Source organism: Cnephaeus nilssonii (genome assembly GCF_951640355.1).
Source record: "Cnephaeus nilssonii genome assembly, chromosome: 10".
NCBI lineage: Eukaryota > Metazoa > Chordata > Mammalia > Chiroptera > Vespertilionidae > Cnephaeus > Cnephaeus nilssonii.
In genome coordinates this window covers 62,004,945-62,022,997 of record NC_137081.1, presented here as the reverse complement: position 1 = coordinate 62,022,997, position 18,053 = coordinate 62,004,945, and the positions used below count along the sequence as shown (strand labels likewise).

The window sequence follows — 18,053 nt, the reverse complement described above, 5'->3', positions numbered from 1 at the left end:
AAACCTAAAAATAAAATATCGGAAGAAAAACAAAGCACATGTTTTTGTTTGTTTGTTTTTTGGGGGTAGTTTTAGGTTTAGAATCTTTCCTAAAACCATTTCATTTCTACTAGAATTTTAATATGAATTTAATTCTGCTGTTGACCTCATGAAACATACTCTATTAACATAAGATAATTTTACCTTCTCCGAATAGGAACCCTCAATTTCATCATTTTAAGTTAAAACAGTGGGATGCTATTAAACTGGGTCTCTCTCTCCAGCTCAAGTTTTAGCTCCTAAATGACAGGTACTGTGTTTTTACCTTCAGGTATTCCCCAGCACCAAGCATGAGTGATAAGTAGCTTTGCATTTACCTTTCTCTTTATTTCAAGGTTTTCAATCCCTTAAAACTATTTTTTCACCAGGAGAGTAAAAGAGAATTCTAGTCTTTACAAGTTCTGTTTGGAGAGGGGATGTCTTGGAAGAAATAGAGAGCAGTGGACACTCTGGGTGAAGAAAAGTTCAAGAAGAAAGCCACACTTGGCTCTGAGAAATACCTTTGGAGCTGTGGAAATACTACGGAAAATAGGAAATGATTTATTTTGAAGTTCCTTGGAAATTCCGTCAAGTCCACAGAAATCACAAAATGCTGAATGTAACAATTCTTTTGGAAAATGTCAAGAGTCAAGTCTGCATATTGGTGGAGCTGGGATCAAAACAGAATTGGCTTGTGGTGAAGGCCTGGGCCGGGGGGGCGGGGGGGTGCTAGAAGGAGTCAATGTGGTGGTGGTGGGGGGGGGGGGGCATCTATAATACTTTCAATACTAAAGATAAATTAAAAAAAAAAAAAAACACGAAACAAAGCAGAATTGGCCCACATGACTACAGAAGCAGCCAGCATGGCAGGGAAACAATTGTATCACTTACAGTTGATTTCAACAGACATGGCACCAATCCACATAAGTTATGAACACAAGTGTTTTTAATACAGTGCGCTCTCATGTTTGTAAATATGCAGCACAGTTAGGAATAAAGAAGAATTCAGAACCATAAAAATATATTTGTCTCTATGAATATATGGACACTAAAAATTAAAAGTTTAATTTTTTTAAGGAGAAAGGTACTTATTTTTGTAAAACACTGATAGTGATTTGGGCTCAGAAGCTCTAATTGTCATATGATTCCATAAGTCTATTCTTGAAAGTATGCTATGCAAGGTTCATTGAGAGAACATTTGAACATATCTACTTCTCCACCTCCATTCTTCGCCCGCTGAAAGTGAATGTTAACGTAATCCCCTACAACTTCTTCATCCATCAAGTAGAGGTCTTCCATTCCAGTCAGAAGCACTGTCCTCTTAGATATTCCTGAAAATACCTAAAAAGGAAAGTAAAAAAGATAAATAGAAAATTTGCTAAGAGCTTTGAATTACAAACCTTTACATGGATAAGCTCTGCTTAATATTTCGGAGTTATCTTAGGAAAGACAGGGAGCCTCAGTAAGATTTTGAAGCAAGGGCATATCAGAGTCAGATCTGAGTTTCAGAAAGACAACTTTGGTGGCGTTAGACAAATAGAGGAAAGAAGGACAACTCTGCTGACAGAAAGGCCAGTGAGAGAGGAGGTCAGAAGTGCAAGTAATAAGATTGAGTAACCAAATGAATGTTCAAGCTGAAGAAAAACAAAGAGCTAATCATGAATTCTAGCTTTCAGGTTGGTGGACTAAGTAGATGGTGGTGCCATTTAAGACCTGAGTAGGTTCATGAACACAAACTGCAGTGTGGTGGTTGTCAGAGGGAAGGGGGGTGGAGGGAGAAGGGGATCCTAATATAAGGTGACAGGAGAGATTTAACTTTGGATGATGGGCATACAGTGCAATATATAGATCTTGTAAGAAACCTATATGTTCATATTGACCCATGTCACCCCAATCTTATATAATAAAGAGGTAATATGCAAATTTACCATCACTCCAACACACAAGATGGCCGCCCACATGTGGTCAAAGATGGCCGTACCCATATGGACACAAGATGGCCACCACAAGATGGCTGGCAGGGAGGGCAGTTGTGGGCAATCAGGCCAGCGGAGGAGGGCAGTTGGGAGGGACCAGGCCTGCAGGGGAGGGCAGTTGGGGGTGACCAGGCCTGCAGGCGAGGGCAGTTGGTAGGGACAAGGCCTGCAGGGGAGGGTAGTTCGGGGGTGGGGGGATACCAGGCCTGCAGGGGAGGGCAGTTGGGGGGGTGGGAAACCAGGCCTGCAGGGGAGGGCAGTTGGGGGCAATCGAGCCAGCAGGGAAGCAGTTAGGCGTCGATCAAGCTGGCAGGGGAGTGGTTAGGGGGCGATCAGGATGGCAGTCAGAAGCGGTTGGGGGCAATCAGGCAGGCAGGCAGGTGAGCAGTTGGGAGCCAGCAGTCCTGAATTGTGAGAGAGGTCCCAGATTGGAGAGGGTACAGGCTGGGCTGAGGGACACACACACACCCATGCACAAATTTCGTGCACTGGGCCTCTAGTCAATTTAATAAAAATAAAAAAATGAAATGAAATCTAAAAGAGAAAAAAAAATCATGAACACAATCATTTGTGTTTGTCTCAGTAAAAAGAAAAAAAGTTTCCTTGAGGTATAAAATATTTCCCTCTTCCATTCTTTCCTTTTTAATTGGTAATAAACTTCTATGATATGTCAATAAATTTCAATTTCAATTAAAAAAAATACCTGAGTAGGAACAGAAAAGGGGGGCAGGTTTGGATTAAAGATAATAAATTCAGAGAAAAGGAGCAGGAAACATTATTGTTAATGCCCAATGACAGAAGACACAAGAGAGAAATGTAGCTATACCTCTGCATAAAAAAAATATTGTGTCATTATTGGAGTAATTTTAATTTTTAAAAGTGTATAATAAATTAAATAAGGTACATTAAAAGATTCTTTTAAAAGACAAACTCATTCTGCACCAAGCAGATATGAGGAAACTATTTTGATATCCCTCTTTAATAATATTCAAACAGTAACAGACTCACAACTTTTTCCTTATTTTTTGTGGGGTGGGATCAAGCGGTAAGTTCCCAAAAATGGAAGAAAAGAGAGGACCTTACCTGAAACTTTTTCAAGTGAGTTTCTGTGTACGGTGAAACAACAACTCTGTGGCAGTCCTGGTTTATATACAGCGGATAGTCTTTCTTTTTCAAAATCCTGTCAGCAACTAGGAGTAAATTTTTTAAAATTACTTTATTTATAGCATAAACATTTTAACTTAAGTTAAAGCTTCCTTCCAACAGAACAGTATCACAATAAACAGTAAATTGAGTGATTAAATTTTAAGACATTGTAGTCTGCTTTAAAGACTTCACGGTACATAACTCTGAAACCTATAAGACCAACATAATGAGGTTTAGGTAGATCCTTCTTTCTTGAAATATTTACCAGAGTCAATCAAAGCAGAGAGAGTTTCTTTCTTTCTTTTTTTTTAAATATATTTTATTGATTTTTTACAGAGAGGGATAGAGAGAAACATCGATGAGAGAGAAACATCGATCAGCTGCCTCTTGCACACCCCCTACTGGGGACGTGCCCGCAACCAAGGTACATGCCCCTGGCCGGAATCAAACCCGGGACCCTTCAGTCGGCAGGCTGACGCTCTATCCACTGAGCCAAACCGGTTTCAGCAGCAGAGTTTCAATGTTCTCAAATAGCCCCACCTGAGTAGCTACATAAAATGCAATTACCAAAAAGAAAAATGCAATTACCATCTGCAAAAAATAACCCACCCATCCTAAAAAAGTGTTGCCCAGTTTCTAAAGAAGTTATCAAGAAAAACTATGATAAGAATCAGATATATATTTTATAATAGATATTTTAAAATATATATGTATACACTATATACTATAGTGTATGTGTTTATGGATGTGTTAGTTATCCTGTAACTAATACATGATAATCAGTAAACTTATATAATGATGTTAAGCAAAGGGGTTGGGGGAGTATTGAATGCCATCGAGAAAAAGTGAAGGCAAATAGTAATAAAAATTCATCAGTCTTCTCTAAACCAAAGAATAATCAGAGTTATGTTTAGCAGCATTTTTCCTCCTAGAGGGTAAAAAGGCAATATGTCAAGACAGCATAAAATGTAATAGAAACAGTTCAGAAGAATATCCAATCACTTTGTTTTTCTCTCCTCTCCCCAGTCCACCTTGGATCAGCAGTATGTACAGTGGCCGAGAGTGCAGGCCCTTGCTGGCAAGTATGTGGACATTGCTGGTAGGAATGTAAAATGGTGCAGCCACAGCAAATAACAGTATGGCAGTTCCTCAAAACATTAAGCATAGAATCACCCTATGACCCAGCAATTCCAGAAAAATCTAATCATAACTAACTACAGCATAGGCGAAAGGGAAGGAAATGTCTCAATTTTTACTAAACTAATGCTCTTCTCTATTATTTCCACTTTCTTTAGAAAGCATGGATTATTTTGTTATGAAAAAAACTAATCAGTCAATGTTTTTAATTGTATGTTGGATTTCTATTATATGTGCAAACCCAGGAGAAGCCCTAAGACTTAGAGCAAGAGATTTCTTTTTTTTTTTTTTTTAAATATATTTTATTGATTTTTTACAGAGAGGAAGAGAGAAGGGATAGAGAGTTAGAAACATCGATCAGCTGCCTCTTGCACACCCGCTACTGGGGATGTGCCCGCAACCAAGGTACATGCCCTTGACTGGAATCAAACCTGGGACCCTTGAGTCCACAGGCCAACGCTCTATCCACTGAGCCAAACCGGTTTTGGCGAGCAAGAGATTTCTGACATTAAGGATCACTTGAACAAATTAACAAAAGCAGCTGTAGAATCTTCTATTTTTAATCATAAGAATATAAGCTTCCCTAATTTGGTAATAGTCCATTTCTACCTAAAAAGGGGACAGATTTCTCTGCCACACACCCACTGTGTGATCTTGGGTTAGTTACTTAACCTCCCCAGGACTCAGTTTCCTCATCAATAAAATGGTATCACAACCATCTCAAGTTGTGCTTCTGATCAGAAGAGATAAATGTATACAACACCTGACTTCATGCCTGGGACATGATGAGGATGTATGTACTCATTATCTGTAATATTACCATTCTCAGTAGCATTCATGAAAATCAGGACTCTACCTACCATTTTATAAGATTTAAAAACAACCCCCTATTTTTATGCTTTCTTATAAATTCCAAATAAAAGAAGTAGACAAAGTCTAGTAGTTTTTTGATGGAGTCTTTAGGGTCTTCTATGTACAGTATCATGTCATCTGCGAATAATGACAGTTTTACTTCTTCTTTTCTAATTTGAATACCTTTTATTTTTTTTTCTTGTCTGATCACTACGGCTAGCACTTCCAGTACTATGTCGAACAGGAGTGGTGAGAGTGGGCATCCCTGTCTTGTTCCTGTTCTTAAAGGAAATGGTTTTAGTTTTTGCCCATTGAGTATGATGTTGACTATAGGTTTGCCATATAAGGCTTTTATTATTTTGAGGTATGATCCCTCTATTCCCACTTTGCTGAGAGTTTTTATCAAGAAAGGGTGATGGGCCCTAGCTGGTTTGGCTCAGTGGATAGAGTGTCAGCCTGTGGATGCAAGGGTCCCAGGTTCGATTACAGTCAAGGGCATATGCCCCGGTTGGGGGCTCGATCCCCAGTAGGGGTGTGCAGGAGGCAGCAAATCAATGATTCTCTCTTGTCATTGATGTTTCTAACTCTCTCTCCCTCTTCCTTCCTCTTTGAAATCAATAAAAATATGTGTTTTTTTTAAAAAGGGTGTTGGATTTTGTCAAATGCTTTTTCTGCATCGATTGATATGATTATGTGATTTTTGTCTCTCAATTTGTTTATGTGATGTATCACATTCATTGATTTGCAGATATTGTACCATCCTTGCATCCCCAGATGGACCTGGAGAGCATTATGCTAAGCGAAATAGGCCAGTCAGAGAAAGATAAATATCACATGATCTCACTCATATGTGGGATATAATGAACAATATAAACTGATGAACAAAAATAGATCCAGAGACTAAGAAACACTGAACAGACAGTCCAACCTCAGAGAGAAGGTGGGGGCGGGGGGGTAGGTGAGAGATCAACCAAAGGACTTGTATGCATGCATATTAGCATAACCAATGGACACAGACACTGGGGCCAAGGGGGGCTTGTCCTGGGGGGGGGGGGCGGGCAGTGGCAGGGAGGGGGCGTCAATCGGGGAAAAAGGAGACATATGTAATACTTTCAACAATTAAAAAAAAGGACACACACCAAAAAAAAGTAGAAAAATAATACCTTTAGAAATGGCAGAACGTAATTTAAATGGTAGAGTATTTTTTTAACTTTCTAAATACGTAAATACCTCCAGTTTCCACAAATGTGATGACAGCACTTCCGGCCTGCTTATCATACTCTACGCATTCCACTTCTCCGCCTCCGTTTCGGGACTTAGAAAAGCTCAGTTCTAGCTTGTCTCTCATCTGATTTTCAGGCAATTCACCAGGAATTTCAGTAACATTGACCTTCATTTTAGACACTTCTACAGAAACCTGGGAAATCATTTCATGTTCAGAGATATGAATGAGAACACTGTCCATGTTCAATAGAATTCTGAAAAGCTTCAATCACCGTGTTACCTGGAATCTGACTCCTGAATTTAAGGGAACTGGCTTGGCCATAACCTCCACACCTATATCCATTATGTTCACGTGATGTTTCTCCATTCTGATCACATTTTGGGCAACTGAAAAATAAATTGGGAAGTATTAATTTCCAGTATTTCAATATATTTTTACCCTTTCGGTTTAAGAACAAATTATCCTAGATGGATACAGTGTACAGATGATGTGTTGTAGAACTGCACACCTAAAACCTATATAATTTTAATAACCAGTGTCACCCCAACAAATTCAATTATAAAAGAACAAACTATCCTAAATACTTTAAATTTAACTTAAGTTTTTAAAGATTTCTTTAGAGAGAGCGGAAGGAAGAGGGAGAGAGAAACATCTAAGGAAAGAGCCTGCAACCCAGGCATGTTCCCTGACCGGAAATTGAACCTGCGACCTTTCAGTGCACAGGAGGACACTCAACCAATTGAGCCTCACCAGCCAGGGCAATTTTCTTTCATTTTCAAGGATCTAATTTTTAAAACTTTTCTCATGACTTCCAAGTGATAATGGTCTTGCCACCAAAGTAGGATATATTAATGTCAAAATACATCAGCAAAAATTACAATGTAGAAATTCTCATCAAGTTCTAGATTCATCTCTTAAGAGATGAGCCTGATAATTCCTCAGAAACTCATATATGATTTCAGTATAGTCACACACCCTTGCTTTCCACTGTTGACAATTAACAGAGACTTCCCTTAGGACATTAAAGCACAGCCAGAAATTTCTTCTGTGTTGAGTAAGCTGGGAAGGCCTTTGTGGGTCAGTGTCATCCTGATAATCAACCTTATGTATCATCTGTTGCTCCTTTTTAATATGTTACAAGCGCCACAGAAGTAAATATTTACTTTTCTCTCTGTCCTTCCCAAGGATTACATATTAAAGACCACCTAGGCTTGAATACCAAAGAGTAAATCTCTTCTTTTTTTTTTTTTGCCATATTTAATTAGGAATTCTACTTTCACTAAAATGTTTTTGAGATAATTCACTGAAAAGTTGATAGCCTTCCTGTGCCCATCACAAAACTATCACATTAAATTTATCCATGCAAATAGGAGATGCTCAGTAATATAATTATGCCAAAAATCATTAGAATTGTAAACAGCAACTATGTGTCCATTTAAAATGCATGTGGGTGTGTTTATTTTTAATTGTGTGACATGAGAGGTTATAACTCTTCAGTTAGTATTCGGAGCTGTTTGCTCTAAATTGTCATGAAAATAAGAGATGCCCACTCCTGGTCTTATAAACCTCACATGTGTTTATGGCAACCAGCTTGCACAGCACAGCTGGAGGAAGAGAGAAACTGGCTAGAAGACAGGGCCTTGTCATGTGGGAATTCACATTCATTGTACTATGCTATGACTCTTGAATTATGACTTTTTTTGTTAATGACAACAGACAATAACAGAAAATATTAATGAAGTAATACTTAAATGATGCTCTTTCCCTCTCATTCCCCACACCCAAATCTCCAACATCTGGTGATCTGACGCAGCTGGAAGGAACCACTTGTGCTTCAACTTCTGTGACACTGACCATCAAAAGCCAACTCCTGCTAATTATATAAACCCAAAGTTGTCCCAGGAGACCAGGACCTCAGAGCCATGCCCATGGTGGAAGCAGTGATGCAGCTGTTTCTGAAGAGAATACTACTCTCAGCATTCCCAGGTAATTCCTGTGCAAAATCCCCGCCTCCCACATCTTCAGTTCGGTCTTTCAGGTTAATCCCAATGCCCACTGCCAACTGCCAGCATGGCCCTTGGTCTCTCACTCCACCTTCAGCTGCAGGGGTGGACCCAGTGTGAACGAATAGTATGAGTATATACTGACCTGCTAGAAGGCCATTGTTTTGTTTTGTTTTGAATTAAAATAAAATTGACATATAACATTATATTAGTTTCAGGTGTACAACATTATATTCGATATGTGTATATATTGCAAATTGACCACCATAAGTTACCATCGCCATCATACAAAGTAACAAAAACAGTTTTTGTAATGAGAACTTTTAAGATTTACTCTCTTGGTGACTTTCAAATATGCAATACAATGCTACTGATTATAGTTGCCATGCTGCACAGTACACCCCCGTGGCTTATCTATTTTATATCTGGGAGGTTGTACCTCTTGATCCCTTGAATCCCTTTCTTTCTAACACTTATTTTCAGGCTAAAGAAATGGACCAAACACCAGGAGACATGAGTTACAATAACAGCATCTGAGCACTTGAAGGGTTTGTGAAGACCATCTGACCCCCTCCCATAATTTTTTTTGGGGGGTGGGGAGTGACAGGGCTAAAACCTGAAGGAGCACCTTTATTTTAATTTAAAAAAATTTTTAAATCATATATATAATTGATTTTAGAGAGAAAGGGAGAGAGAAATAGTAACAACAATGATGAGAGAGAATCATTGATCAGCTGCTTCCTGCACGCCCCACACTGGGGATCAAACCCACAACCTGGGCATGTGTTCTGATCGGGAATTAAATCGTGACCTCCTGGTTCATAGGTCGATGCTTAACCACTAAGCCACACTGGCAGGGCTATTTTTTTAAATCTTTATTGTTGAAAGTATTTCATATGTTATCTCCCCGTCCCCGCCTACCCACTGACCTCTTCTAGCCCACCCCTGCCCCCGCCCCCTACTGACCTCTTCTAGCCCACCCCCCGGCCCTAGGCCACCCCATAACTTGACATGGTGGTCTGCTCAGAGGAATGCAGCTTCAGTAGAAAGTAAATGGGTACTCAGTGTTTGGCTCTCAGCTCTGCAATTTGTTAACTGTATGAACCTTGAGCAAGATCCCTATCTTCTTTAAAGTTCCCTATCTTCGTTTCTTATCTGAAAAATTCCTAACTTGTAGCAATAATAACAGCTAACATTTACTAAGTGTTTATATGTGTCAGACACTGTGCTAAGTATGTTATAACACTTCTGATTTAATACTCAAAGAAACTCCATGACCACAAAGCCTGTCATAAAAAATCTGAGATTTATAAAGAACTCAACCCAAATCACACTTCTAGCAAGTATGACACTAAGAGCCAGATTCTCCTCAGCTCTGAACAAGATCCCACACCATGGCAGACTTAGCAAACATCAGGTTCCATCCCACATCTCTGACTCCTGAGCTCTGTCCATCCATTGGTCATATGCCCTTTGGTAAATCACGTAAACACCTGAGAATCTGTTTGTTGGCTATAAAATGTAAATAGTAACTCTCTTACATTACAGAGTCATGTGAGTATAAAATGAGATCATGCCTGTGAGAACTCTCTGATAACTGTGTAGAGCTCTATGTCCTTAAAACATTAGTATTATCATTTGGAAGTGGCCGGAGGAATAGGAAGATGCTGGTATTGGGCATCACAACACTTGGGCTTGAGTCTCGGAGCCACTGCATTTTGAATGAGTGATCATTTTCAAGTCACTTAATGTCTCAAAGTCAGTTTTCACATCTGTGTAATGGGGATAATCATACCAATCATACCAGCCTCAGAGTTTCACTTTGAGAATGGGATGAAATTGTAAAGCAATAGTCAAATATCTAGGAAAGCTCTTTGAAAGTGCAAGTGCTTTCCAAAGGTAACTTGGTCACGAGGTTGAACATTCGTCATACCTTCTTCGTCTTCAAAGGTGATGAGTGCTTCTCCTTTTTGTAGCTCATAAGGAACTCGTGAGCTCACTTGAAATGAACAGGAAATATTTGAAAACCTGCTGTCATCCTCAGGATTCTCTAAAGATGTGAATTTCAACTTTGTTTCGGGAATATCCTCTTTAATCTATTTCAAAATGAAAGGTTTGATTAAAATCAAGACAAGGAATAACTTAAGCCCTTCCAGTGATAATGTGATCTGATCACCCAATAATTCATCCTCCACTGATTTCAAAAATCCCACAGAATACTCAGTGTGGTCTTATTTAATAACTTTAGTAATTGCTTCTGCCCAGGTCAGTCCTCAGTAATGCAATCAGATGCTGATCCTTTCATCTTATTTCACAGATCAAATTATAAGCATATAATCTCTCACTTTTTCTAATCAATATTTAAACTGGTCAATATTGTATAGTGTTTGTTTCTAAAGACTACATGCTTCAGGAAAGTACCTTTTAGACAACTGTGCCAATAATAGGCTAGCTCACAGGGGAATCATCAGACAGAATGTTTACTCTTCTTGCAAAGAGGTATGAAATGGAGTTGGGAGTACACTATAGTTTATTTGATAGCAAACCCAGAAAATTTCATCCCCAAAGAAAGACTCCTGAATTATATAATTTATTTTTTTAATAAATTAAGCTTTTTATGAACATAAAAAAATACAAAGGAATACATGAAAGTACATCTAAAATATACCATGTGGTGGTCGAGGTTACAATTACAACTTTTAGTAATAATGATTTAAACAAATATGATATGTCCATATCTGCACTTAAGAATACAACATATCCAAAATGTCACCTATTTTTCCCATTTTCCCATTTTAATTTTGAAGCCTCAATTTTCCTTGTGTCTCTTTTATAGGCAATTATTCAGCTATAAAATTATGAAGTTGTAAAACATATTAATTTCCCCAAACTTTATATTACACATATGATCCTAAAGCAGTTTTTAAAAAATGTTGTGCTAAATGGTCTGAAATCTGAATTATATAATTTAAAATATATCAAATTTAATTTCTCCCTTCCCCACTACCTGTCCATCAAAATTTTAATCAATACCACAACTTAGGTTTATAAAAATGTGAAGGGACACTATCAACAAGATTTGTAATATGGAGGAAAAAGTTAAGTGATTATACTTAGCTGCTTAAAAATCAAAGGAATCAACAGATCTATATAATTACACATAAATGCACAAATGAATTTTGTGTTTTCATTTCTAGTTCCCATGCTGAAATAAAAGGTTATCTTGAAGAGATTAGACATATTCATTGAGTCATTTGATCTAATCTTATATTCACTGTATATCTACATGTTACTTCAGTCGAATTTCTGATTACCATCATTCCAATTTCAAAACAATCTGTAATGCCCTAACCCAGTGCTGGGCCAACTCATTAGTCAACAGAGCCAAATACCAACAGTACAACGATTGAAATTTCTTTTGAGAGCCAAATTTTTTAAACTTAAACTTCTTCTAACGCCACTTCTTCAAAATAGACTCGCCCAGGCCGTGGTATTTTATGGAAGAGCCACACTCAAGGGGCCAAAGAGCCGCATGTGGCTTTCGAGCCGCAGTTTGCCGACCATGGCCCTAACCAGTTTGGCTCACTGGATAGAGCGTCGACCTGCGGACTGAAGGGTCCCAGGTTCAATTCCAGTCAAGGACATGTACCTTCATTTTGGGCACATCCTCAGTAGGGGGTGTGCAGGAGGCAGCTGATTGATGTTTCTCTCTCATCTGATGTTTCTAACTCTCTATCCCTCCCCCTTTATCTCTGTAAAAAATCAATAAAATATATATTTTTAAAAAAACCACAATCTGTAATGTCTGAGAAAAGGCAAAGTGTTTCCCAATTATGTGGAGATATCCAGTATACAGGCATACCTCGTTTTATTGCTCTTCGCTTATTGCACTTCGCAGATATTGCATATTTTACAAACCGAAGACCCTCCTCCGGCAAAAAGATTATGATTCACCAATGATTCAGATAATGATTAACATTTTTTTCAGCAATAAAGTATTTTTTAACTAAGGTATTACATTGTTTTTTAGACATATTGCTATTTCACACTTAATAGCCTACAGTATAGTGTAAACATAACTTTTATATGCACTGGGAAACCAAAAAATTCACGTGACTCACTTACATTGCCATATTTGCTTTATTGCAGTGTTCTGGGACTGAACCTGCAATATCTCTGAGAGCTTCTGGAGTGAGAGTGAGAGCACCTGATTCTAGTCCTGAACACACTGTGGCAGAAAGCAAGTCACTAAGCCCTCTGGACCACCGCTTCAGCCCTCAATAAAGTGGATCAACTAAGCTGGCTGGTTTCTCAAGGCCCTTTGAGTTCTAAGACTAACTGATTCTGGCTCCAGTCCGAGTAGCCAGAATCTTAAATCTTCTCTAAGTCCCATAAACATGGGAAACTGCACTTCCTGATATTCAAAATCCTATTCCCGATTTCAGAGACAAAAAAAAAAAAAATGGCAATGCTTTAAGCATTTACATCATGTAGAGAAACAATTATGGCCCGGACAGCATGGCTCAGTGGTTGAGCATCTACCTATGAATCAGGAGGTCATGGTTCCATTCCCGGTCAGGGCACATGCCCAGGTTGCAGGCTCGATCCCCTGTGTGGGGTGTGCAGGAGGCAGCGATCAATGATTCTTTTTCATTATTGATGTTTCTCTCTCCCCGTCTCACTTCCTCTATGAAATCGATAAAAATATATTTTAAAAAGAAAGAAACAATTATGAGTTGTTATGAAGAAAAAAGGGGGTGAAACTTATGTCTAATTCAAATACAGGAAAATTTAGGAGAGACTAATGGTGAAGATACACATCCTTTTTTTTTTTTTTTAACTGTGCAACTCATTTAAATTACGTAGCACCTTGGATGAGGAGCACAATAATAAAAAAACTTTGTGAGAATTTGGTCCAAAAGTGATTGATAATGACCATCATTTTTTGTGGGGTTTTTAAAATTCTCACCAATGTATACATAAATATAAAAAGTGCATTATCGTAAGTGTACAGCAAGATGAAATTTTACAAAGTGATCACACATGTGTGACCAGCACCCAGATCAAAAACAAAACATGACCAACCAACACCCAGAGGCCTCTTGGGTTCCCTTCTAGTTCCTACCTGGTAGTTCCTATCATGCTAACGTCTAACATCCTGCTTTTGTGCTATATTTAAGTGGAAGCATTCCTTTTTTTGGCTCTACACTGTGTTCATGAAATTCATCCACGATGTTAGATGAAACTGTTCATTCTCATTCTGGGTAGTATGTCGTTGTGTGAATGCACTCCAATTTATGAATTCACTCTACTATGGAGGGACACTGGGCTGTTTTCACGTTGGGACTATTACAAACAGCGGTGCCATGGACGACCATGATGTTTTAAAAGTCAATTTTATATCATGAAATCCCTTCTTCTGAAGAATGGTATCATTAAAAGTGGGATACATAAAATAAGTAAAGGTGTACCTGGGAGCTTCTGGTGGGCTCTTGTAACTCAGTTTCAAGCTTTTGGATCTCCAACGTTAAGTAAATATTTTCCTTTAATATTTGATCAATTAATTTCTAAAAAAAACCACAACACAAATATATCAAATAGCACCAAAAATTTAAACAGCTCCTGACCTCATTTTTCTAAAGGAATTAAAGAAGCTAAATTTCTCTGAACAAAGCAAAGAAAGACATTAGACAGTCCCAGAATAAATAAAATCATGTGAATAATAAATGTGTTTTACATCATCTCCTATCACTCCCAAATGTTATTATCTCCATTTCACAAACAAGGAAACCGCCTTTCACACAGACCAAAGTCACAGACATTTTTATAGGAGAGCAAGGATTGAGACCCAGGTCTTCTGAGTCTACATCCAATGTTCTATCAACTCCTCTCCCAGCTATTTATGACTACAATATGACTTTCAAATTGCACATCTGTTACTCTGGGAAAATTGTTTTTTAAATGTTGTCATTTTTTATTTTATTTTATTTTATTTTTGCTACCTTGATATGCCAGATATATGGCCTTGGGTAAAACGTTTAACCTTTTGCACTCGGATGTCGAGTGTGACTCGACACGGTTAGCATCGGTAGCAGGAATCGAGAAAAAAGCAAGCGAGTGCAAAGGGTTAAGCTACCTGAGCCACCCTTCCCTCTTGGGTCTGATCAGATCATTGTTAACCATGCTCTTAACTTCTGGGTGTAAATCAAAGAAATGAGGGAGGGAGGGGAAAAGCAGTAATGTTGTGAGCCTTGGAAAAGACAAAATAGAAATATGATTCTCCTTTTAGCATTTGAATAATGGAAGTAAAAGTATTTCAGAAAACCCTAATAACCTCCAAAATTCAAGGTAATGTTGGATAAAAACATACAAAACATGCTTCATTGAAAAACGAATGTATATAAATTAATTTTTAATAATACCCAGTAATTTTTCCTATTTACCTGCTTTTGTTCATCTTTCATAAATTCTTCATCTTTCAAATACTCCATCATAATTTCGTTTGTATCTTCACCAGCTGCCATGATTCCCTAATGTCAAAATGTTTAATATTTTAAAGACAGTATATATGCACAAACTCAATAAGAAGGAAATAACAAACTTGACCCTTTTACAGAAAAAAAAAATCTCTCCTTCGCTACATCTTTCCCTGTCATCAAATTCTTTTTTAAAAAAATATATTTTATTGATTTTTTTACAGAAAGGAAGGGAGAGGGACAGAGAGCTAGAAACATCGATGAGAGAGAAACATCGATGAGAGAGAAACATCGATCAGCCGCCTCTTGCACACACCCCACTGGGGATGTGCCCGCAACCAACGTACATGCCCTTGACCGGAATCGAACCTGGGACCCTTCAGTCCCCAGGCCAATGCTCTATCCACTGAGCCAAACCAGCCAGGGCCCGTCATCAAATTCTTTATTATCATGTGGCTTATATCCAAACAAAGTCTATATTTCAAGTAACTTTATACCTATAAATATATAAAAGGGTTCTAAAAGCTTTTGCTTTTCAACAAAGTAGTAGAAAATGATGCGTATTAACATTCCTTCGTAGTTCACATCGAAATAATACTATGCTCCCTTCTAAAAGATTACTATTTTGGTCTTCTAACCTTTCTAGGACTGAGACAGAAAAGATACAAGACAGCACTTTATGGTGCCAAAAGCAAGGAAGTGCTCACAGAATGATGAGGACATGCAAAAAGGTCAAAGGATCCAGCTTGAGGAGGGTCTCACTGACCAAACGTGGGAAGAAATTAAGCATACCAGTAAATAATGACGGTAACAATTCAATCTAGATTATATGAGTCTATACTGATGTAAATAAATAAATTAAAATGATGATGAGGAACTGACCATTTAGTGAATTGTAAAATACTTCCCCACAATTAAAATACTTACTAATTTCAAAGAGGAAAATAGTAACTTTTGTATTCTGGAGAAGCAGCCAGACGCCACCAGAATGAAATAATCAAAGTCAATAGCGTGGTGACTGGAAATCCTATGCCATGTGATAGGGCGCGCTGAGAACACAGCATGACTCCTATGATATTCCCGCCAAAGATGCACGATCTGAATCTAAGCATGAAGAAACATTACACAGACTTCAAAAGGGTCATGTTCATAAAAGCCCAGGAAAGACCGAGAAACCGTGCCAGACAGAAAGAGACTACAGAGACATCACACTAAACACAACGTGCGATTCTGAACTGGGTCTTTTTGTTACACAGGATATTATTGGGACAACTGGCAACATCTGAATTGGATCCAAGAATTAGGTGTCAGCAATGGTCAATATCAATTCCCTGATTTTGATCTGTATTTCAGTTACGTAGAGAACACCTTTTTGTAGGAAATACACATTCAAGAGTTCCAGTCCAGCCAACATGGCTCAGTGGTTGAGCTTCGACCTAAGAACCAGGAGATCATGGTTCTAGTCCCCGTCCAGGGCACATGCCCAGGTTGTGGGCTGGAGGCAGCTGATCAATGATTCTCTGTCATTATTGATGTTTCTATCTCTCTCTCCCTCTCCCTTCCTCTCTGAAATCAATACAAATTCATTTTTTAAAAACTATGAAGCTCATCCTGGATTATCAGTGGGGCCCAATGTAATCACCACAGTCCTTTAAGATGGAAGAGGAAGGCAGCAGACCGGAGTCAGGGTGAGAGGTGACAACAGAGCAGTCAGAGAGATGGAATGTTGCTGGCTTTGAAGATGGGCAAAGGGCAGCGCTGAGCCAAGGCAGGTGGGCAGCCTAAAGAATCAGAAAAAAAGGCAAGAAAACAGTTTCGCCCCGGCAGCCTACACAGAAAGGAAGGCAGCCCAGCAGACACACTGATTTTAGCCCAGTGAGACCCAGGTTGGGCTTCTAACCTCAGAATTGTAAGGTAATAAATGTCTGGTTTTTAAGCTACTAAGTCACGGGTCATTTGTTACACCACACCTGACAAAAGCAACACAAATCGCCTCCACCTACCACCTGTTCTAATATACTCTCACCATTGTGGCACACGGCCTGAGAGAATGGAACCTTCCCATTTGCATGCCTGGCAGCAAAAAAGAAAGACTGGGGGCAGGAAAGGAAGAAGGTGGTAATTAGTTACAATGGTGATACACCTAAATAGTTTTTTAAGAAACGTATGTGTGTTATATTGCCAAAACCGGTTTGGCTCAATGGATAGAGCGTCGGTCTGCGGACTGAAAGGTCCCAGGTTCGATTCCGGTCAAGGGCATGTACCTTGGTTGCGGGCACATCCCCGGTGGGGGGTGTGCAGGAGGCAGCTGGTCGGTGTTTCTCTCTCATCGATGTTTCTAGCTCTCTATCCCTCTCCCTTCCTCTCTGTAAAAAATCAATAAAATAATTTTTAAAAAAAGAAACGTATGTGTGCTATATAGACAGGGAAACATCATCTCCTCCTGTGGATGTCTCTGAGAGGAGTATCCCTGCCTATTCTGAGAAGTGAGGCAGGACGGCCAAACCCCGTGCCTGCCAAGCAGTCAACCTCCTTAAGGAATCAGTTCTTCTAAGAACTACGGGGAGAAGCGCGGCAGGAACAGCGGGGAGACGCAAACCATTTTAAGTTTCAGTTTCCCAGAAGCAGCAAAGCCATCTAAGGAGCCGGGGTTAGAGGCCGGGGCAGCGAAGGGAAGGCACACTGGGCCGAGGCAGGCGCGCCCCCTCGGTGGCACGTCGCCCCCCGCAGCGACCCGGGAGGCGGGCAGCTCAGGGGCGCGGGGCGGGGGGCGCGGGGGGCGCGGGACGCAGAGCCACCACCGGGGCGCTCTCGGCCGGCCCCGCGATCGCGCGCGTCCGGGGCCCCGGGGCACCCTCCTCCCTCCGCACTCAGGGCCCCTCCAGCCCGGGACTGCCGGCAGCAGGGATGGCAGTCGGGGAACCGGGCGCCCCACTCACCCGCCTGGGTCCTCCGAGCGCCGCACCCCAGGTCCAAAGAGCCCGGCCTTCCCGGAAGCCGGGGGCGGCGGCCGCGGGGGAGCTCGCGCCGAGCGTCCGGAACGCCCGGGAGCTGAGCGGGACGACCGGGTGCCGTCCCCGAGGTGGGTGCTCCCTTATTCCCAGTGGGTGTCGCTCAGATGGACGGTTTGGTTCCTTGAAAAAGAAAAAGACAACTCTGCTCCAATGGCGATTTTCTCTAAATGTGATTTTCCGGAATACCAGACCTGGTGTCTCTTTGG

At 40.0% G+C, this 18,053-nt stretch overlaps 1 protein-coding gene across 3 annotated transcripts; it reads right to left on the bottom strand.

Moving 5' to 3' along the window:
* Positions 1-556: 556 nt before the first annotated feature.
* NMI (N-myc and STAT interactor) lies at positions 557-18,053 on the bottom strand. 3 transcript variants are annotated; one of them, XM_079782495.1, is made up of 9 exons: positions 17,773-18,053; positions 16,512-16,614; positions 14,801-14,887; positions 13,829-13,924; positions 10,291-10,453; positions 6,634-6,740; positions 6,360-6,546; positions 3,078-3,184; positions 557-1,359 (listed from the first exon to the last, which is right to left on the bottom strand). In XM_079782495.1, the coding sequence occupies exons 3-9, from the start codon at positions 14,879-14,881 to the stop codon at positions 1,174-1,176; spliced, it is 927 nt and encodes a 308-aa protein (XP_079638621.1). In that variant the 5' UTR covers positions 14,882-14,887; positions 16,512-16,614; positions 17,773-18,053; the 3' UTR covers positions 557-1,173. The 3 variants fall into 3 exon arrangements, with proteins under 3 accessions (XP_079638621.1, XP_079638622.1, XP_079638620.1); XM_079782496.1 differs by lacking the exon at positions 16,512-16,614 and adding an exon at positions 15,761-15,937; XM_079782494.1 differs by lacking the exon at positions 16,512-16,614 and having other exon boundaries at positions 559-1,359; positions 17,773-17,967.

What these genes read in the sequence shown, in the direction of transcription:
- NMI (XM_079782495.1), bottom strand. Translation starts at nt 14,881, where the DNA reads ATGGCAGCTGGTGAAGATACAAACGAAATTATGATGGAGTATTTGAAA. An exon ending in TGAAAGATGAACAAAAGCAG is followed by an intron (nt 13,925 to 14,800) that starts GTAAATAGGAAA and finishes GGTTTTTTTTAG; the next exon opens with AAATTAATTGATCAAATATT. An exon ending in CTCACTTGAAAAAGTTTCAG is followed by an intron (nt 1,360 to 3,077) that starts GTAAGGTCCTCT and finishes TTTCCTTTTTAG; the next exon opens with GTATTTTCAGGAATATCTAA.